Source organism: Dermacentor andersoni, chromosome 8 (genome assembly GCF_023375885.2).
Source record: "Dermacentor andersoni chromosome 8, qqDerAnde1_hic_scaffold, whole genome shotgun sequence".
NCBI lineage: Eukaryota > Metazoa > Arthropoda > Arachnida > Ixodida > Ixodidae > Dermacentor > Dermacentor andersoni.
Genome location: NC_092821.1, coordinates 104,590,874 through 104,597,060, shown reverse-complemented (window position 1 = coordinate 104,597,060; position 6,187 = coordinate 104,590,874). Strand labels below are relative to the sequence as shown.

The 6,187-nt window shown below is 49.9% G+C and overlaps 1 protein-coding gene across 6 annotated transcripts in view; it reads left to right on the top strand.

The window, feature by feature from the left end:
* The first annotated feature begins 4,025 nt into the window (after window positions 1-4,025).
* Atg18a (Autophagy-related 18a) overlaps window positions 4,026-6,187 on the top strand; it is a 40,340-nt gene continuing 38,178 nt past the window's right edge. For 5 of the 6 annotated variants that reach the window (XM_050176851.3, XM_050176854.3, XM_050176852.3 and 2 more), the window contains exon 1: window positions 4,027-4,262. In XM_050176851.3, coding sequence (XP_050032808.1) covers window positions 4,126-4,262 — 137 coding nt within the window. In that variant the 5' untranslated portion in view covers window positions 4,027-4,125. Of the gene's footprint in view, window positions 4,263-6,187 lie in introns of all 6 variants that reach the window. The other variant, XM_055069719.2, reaches the window with a different exon arrangement.

Here is a 6,187-nt window from a genome sequence, read left to right as displayed (position 1 = left end):
CCGACACACCACTGAGACAAGTGCAACGGCCAGCCAGCATTTTTCATGCGAAATCGTCAAATGGCCCACCGAGCGAGAAAAGCCGGCGTCTGTAGTATGCCTCGAAGGAGCAGAGGGGGCGAAAAGGGTACACCTGCTGGCGCTCATCTCTATCGCGCCAGGTGTTACGTGAGGGGAGAGGGCATCACCACCACAACGCCGCGTCACCCTCGCCCTCGGAAGTCGGCGCGCGGTGCCTCGAGCCAGCACTGCAGGCTGCCGCTGGATCGGACAGGACGTACCGCTACGGTACGTTACTCGCACCCACGACCTACTGTAGGTCGTGCTCGCACCGCAAAACTCGAAGGACCGCTCAGCGGTGTTTCAGTTCGACATTAATGCTTTCGTATTCACAACTCATAAGTGCTTAGGTGTCCTCAATTTTTTTTTTTTCAAATCTCATTTCTAAAAAAAAAAAAAATGAAGAAGAAAGAATAATGGGCGGGCTCTGGATGAGACCCGAACATTTTAAAGGCCAAAGTCGCACATCATCATTTTTCCGTCCTTCGATACGATTCTTTGTGTCGACTTCTTAATCTCGTTTTCACGCCTCCCATTTTTTTTCTTTTCTTTCAGCCGCGGTTACATCTTTGGCTTGGACGTGGTGTCGCAGTATTATCCGGAGTTCCCGACGTAACTGCAGCGCAAAGCACAGAAGCGCGGGAAGGTGTGCGCGTGGTGAGCGGGGGAAAACAGAATAAGTATACAAACGCAAGCGCTGCTCATTGTTTCCTCCGCTGACAGCGCAGCCATTTTCTTATCACACTTCAGTTCGTGACGTTGCCGCGTCACGAACTTCGTCCGACTCGCCCGAATGGCTATCCTGGGACGCTATCTTGTACACGTTCGAAAAGCCGACGTTCGATTTCACCTCATGCGATTGGACTAGATTGGCCTAGGCCGCGATAGCGGCGCGGCCTGGACAATCGCGCGAGGCGAAATCGAACGTCGGGTTTTCGAACGTGTACAAGATAGCGGTCCTGGTCCATCCAGAGGTCAATGAGGCGTAAAGGTGATTTTGGAGGGACGAGCGACAGGCTTTGCCCTCGCCGAAGACGATCCGTCGCTTGACGCGTCGCTGGTTTTTGGCCGGCTGAGAAAATTTCGCCGGTGGCCCGGAAGTCGACGCGGCAACATCCGCCGGGGACAGCGTCGCTTCGTACTAACGTGGAAACAACCGTTCCGCCGGCTTCGATCTGAATTTGCTCTTGCAACTCTCTCTGCCGTGACAGCAAAAAATAAAGTGATAAATAAATAAATAGATCGTAAAATCAGCCATCGTTTCGTCTCATCTCACTCTGAGAACATGTGTGGGTTTATTGACCGGTTAATTAGCTTCATCCAAAAAGTTCACGTTCTCGTAACGCCTGCGGCAGAAAGGATGTTCCACATCCGCGGCCAAGGTTTGTGAGTGGTGGCGCTGGCTAATACTACCAGGGTTCTACTACACTCTTAAAACGGTTGCACCCTTTGGGGTGTATATTTGTCCCACAACGATAATCGTCATCTGCCTTGCTTGCGTTTCCTTTCCTGAAAACTCGGCGCTCGCTACTTTCCTGTCGAGAAGCTGCGTCACACTGATAACGCGCATGCCGTTCGTGACTGGGAAGTACCGGGCTCGCAGCGTTAAAGAAAGGAAACGCGGGCAAGACAGATGACGATTATTGTTGTGGGACAAGATACGCCCCAAAGGGTGTAAATATTTCTAAGAGTGTACACTCTTAGAAAAATTTACACCCTTTGGGGCGTATCTTGTCCCACAACAACAATCGTCATCCGTGCTGCCCGCGTTTCCTTTCTTTAACGCTGCGAGCCCGGTACTTCCCAGTCACGAACGGCATGCGCGTTATCAGTGTGACGCAGCTTCTCGACAGGAAAGTAGCGAGCGCCGAGTTTTCAGGAAAGGAAACGCAAGCAAGGCAGATGACGATTATCGTTGTGGGACAAATATACACCCCAAAGAATGCAAACTGTTTTTAGAGTGTACCCGATAAAGTGGATGGTGAAACGGCGGCGCGGTAGCCCAATTGGTAGAGCATCGCCCGCGAAATGTGAAGGTTGTGGGATCGTTCCCCACCTGCGGCAAGTTGATTTTTCCTCCACTTTCCTTTACATTAATATATCGTTTCTTTATTTCATTTAAGCACCATCAATTTCTCCTGTGTTGTCCTTGGTGTAAGTGTTTGTTCGCTTCTTACGATATGACTAATAAAAACGGTCCCCTCGGTTAACCCCCTTTCTTCTCGTTTATATATATATATATATATATATATATATATATATATATATATATATATATATAAAGGGGGAGAAGTAGAACTTCGCCGTTATCTTCGGTTTATTTGCCCAGCAGTTTCGGTCAGTGCTACGGTATATAAATTTTCCTTACCGTCCTTTCATTCGTGTAGCTATAGAGGTATAGGGAAAGAGAGTAAACTTTTATTCTGTGACGTATGTGGGCGGGGCCTCCTTAACCCAGGTAGCCGAGGGCCATAGCCGTCTCCCGGGCCCATTTCGATGAGGTTGCGCTGTCTCTTCGGGTCCAGTTATGATAGCATGGCCTCCCGCTGCTCTTCGGTTAGTGTTTGGGTGTATACGGTGCCATTTTAGCCACCGACACAGCCGCATGCTATATGGCATGGAGTGTATGGGACATTACAGTACGTGCAGAAGTATGGATGCTGAGTATGTGAGATTCAGTGCAGTGGGATACCGTGTACGTAGCTGTTGGTTTGCAATTTCCTGGGCGTTATCGCCTCTTCCCTAGTTAACCTGGGATGACGTGGCGAATAAGTGATTCTTTCTATAGCCTGTAGTGTCGCGGCATATCGCTGTACTTTTTCGGGACTTCATCCGCTCTCCGTGGCGCGTTCTCTTTAGTAAAGCCCGGTGAACGTGAGCTGGGGCGGAGGCCTCGGCTGCCTCATTGCCCAGCAGTAACTATAAACGAATTCGGCTTTTACAGGTATTTAGATAGGAGCACCCGAGGAAGCTTTAGCTCGGGTGCTCCTATATAAATACATGTAAAAGCTAAGAGAATTCGTTTCTCTCGGCAACAACTGCACCAAATTTGGCGAAGTTTGTTGCGTTAAAAAAAAAAAAAACTTGAAATCCAGTGACTGTTGGCTTGAAATTTATGATTTAGGTCGTAAATTTTTTATTAAAAATTGGCAAAAATCGCAAATTTTCAGGAAACGATACAATCAAGTTTACAACTCAGCAATGAAAAATGATACCACAATTCTATGAATTGCATCTGATAGTACATTTAAGGCGTACAAAATTGATATGTCATACCTTAATCTAAAAAAATTACTAATATGGAAATACAACGTTTGCAGAACCCTTGTATACAAGGTAAGAAATTCGTATGCAGCGTTTGCAGAACCCTTGTATACAAGGTAACAAATTCACGTAAGATATAAAATGACATATCAAATTTTTCCGCTTTCAATGGTCTAGTGGATCGGGTTTACAGAACCGGGATATCTCTTTTTGATGCAGCGCTATTAATTTGTAAACTTCGTGCTTCAATTTTTTTTACACTTTCGAATTTTTTGAAATTGCTGTAACAAAATTTAGGCCCTTAATTAAAATTCCACTACCAACAGTCACTAGAATTTAACTTTGCCGCAAATTTCATTAAAATCGGTCCAGGGGTTAGCTCGGAAAAAGGTTGTTGCTTTTTACATGTATTTGAATAAGCCGCGTCGGAGTTGGCGCGAGCTAAAGCTTTTTCGGAAGAATTTTTCATCAAGGCGATGATGCTGCCATCTGTGCAGAAAGCACAAAGGGAGCAAGTGTTTAGCATGGCCTTAGAGATTAAAATGGCGTTGTTGCAATCTCGAAGGCCAGACACCTACTACTTTTGGCGGCGGGTGTCGCTGCCAGCGGAACGACTGACGTTCAACGGGATCAGTGACATCAACGTCGCGCGAGCCAATGAGCGGCTGCGTATCGGACTGGCGTTTTGTGTCGTAGCCATTAGCCATCAGCCATACACAACTCTCAGCTGACGGAGGCTGCTGTGGTGGTGCTTGCTGCACAGCGCGCACCTTTGTTGTGGGGGACGATGTTTGTGCGTCCATGCAAAGTTTAGCCACTAACCTCAACACTATCAGCAAGGGAGTGAAGTACGGCGTCGGCGGACTCATGAATCTAGCCGCGGAAGGGGGTGAACACACCCCATACATTGCGTACGTGAATTTCAACCAAGACGGCACGTAAGTTTTTGAGCGTCTCTTTTCTTATTGTTTTCTCGGCTCGTCTGGCCTTCCACGAATTGTGCAACCGCTGGCGGTGACAGAGGTGTCACTTTTTGCTGCGTTTTGGTAGCCCAGTCGCTCGTCGGTTGTTTCACGTGAATATTTGGCAAGCCTGCTACGACCCGTCTTCGCGAGGACCGCTCTCCGTATTTGGACTCCCTCCCGCAACCGACGAGCTGCGTTCTGTGTAGCTTGCGCATCTGCTGCCGAAAAGATGTTTTCGCTCGGCGCTTTTCTTTTGCGGTTCGCTCCCCCCCCCCTCCTTGTCGAACGCTCGGATGAGTAAAGGCAAACACTGCTGCGGCATCGATTAACTCCGCTGCGTGTTATCAGTAAAGCAAGTCACCTCCCCTCCTCCCCTGTTTCTGTTGACTGCCAAGGGAGAGCGTTGTAACGTTTTGCAGCGCGCATTTTCCATAGCCGCGCAGCACCACCCTCGCTCGGCATTGTGAATCGTTGGGCTCGCTTTGGCTTGTCGCCCCGCGCTCCCTCCCCCTCCCCACCCGCACTTCCATCCGTTGCTTGCAACAACCCGAACAGCTGAATCGCTCGGGCGAAGGGCAATCCCAGCCGCAGGCAGTGGCCAAGGTAACTAGGACAGCGCCAGATCGGTCGGTCCTTTTCTCTCGGCCAAGTCTCCGGTCGTCTCAGTTGCACCTGCGCCCAAGGTCTCGTGCGGTTCGCCACCAGCAGCAAGCCGCTCAGTTTGCCACCGTCGGAAGCCCTTAGCCTTGAAACGAGCCAGCAGCGCTGCTCGATAGGCTCGCGTTATTAATCTGTCATATGTCAGCGCCCTTGTGCGATTTGCGGGCTGATGTAAGAGACTGCACGGGACTTTCTTTGTATTGCTTTGTTTCTTTCCGCTGGGTGCAGACAGGTCGTCGCAAGTCCCGCGTCCGTTTCCCGTTCCGATGCGTCAGCGACGGTCAGCTGTTATCGCACTCTCTCCAGCAGCTCAGCGAGCGCGATCGCGCCCTTTCTGCTGCTCCTGCTGCCTTGTGCTACGTGTGGTTTGTTGTGTGTGCGTACGGAGCGCGCGCACTTGCACACCGAAGAAAGAAAAAACCTGCTGCTCTGTATATCGCGTGACTTAACGCGGCAGCTCCGAAAAAAAAAAAACACGCGAGCCTTGCGACAGCTTCACTCGAAGTTGCTGCGGCTGCTTGTCCTTCGCGCAAGAATTTGCAACAGCCATTCTCCCTCTAAGCTATTGGCTATAGGCTTCTGGCAGCAGAAGGGGCTTCGTTTCGCACTGCGCCGTTGTCGCGTCATCGTCGAGACGACGACGGGGCGAAACTGTGCCGTCGTTGAAGTCCTTGACTGAAAGAAAGGCGCCATGCACGGCAGGCAGGTCGGCTGTCAACGTGCGACCGTTCTCGCGCAGCGTTTTCTCTCCCATGCTTGACGGCGGCCCATTGTCGGCGACTTTCGACTGCACGGAAACCCTGCAGAGACGTTCGCTTAAGGGGGTTTGCCGCAAATTCAGTTGCGGCAAACCCCCCTCAATACACAAGCATGCGCCCGCCTTCCTGTCTACCAGTAGGGAATGGTTGTTTCTTTAAACACAGTAATTCAATGAAACTAGCACTGAATGCACTGCAACTGTCTTCTGCAGTCTGCTGACACCTGAGCAGTGGTCATTGGTGGGAGGTGGGCAGGGGAGTAAAATGACAGTGTAAGAGAACTTTTTGCATACATAGAACAGAGCGACAGGTTAGTTATCCATACAGTTCAGTTGTCCATATACTCCAGTGGTGCAGCAACTTCCTCAAGCAAGTTTGTCACCAGGATTCAGACACTGCCACTGTTGTTCATTTGACTCCGGTCTGTTGTCATGCCCTCCCAGGGGCAAGTGGTCAGCTGGTCTGACTGGATTATTGGGC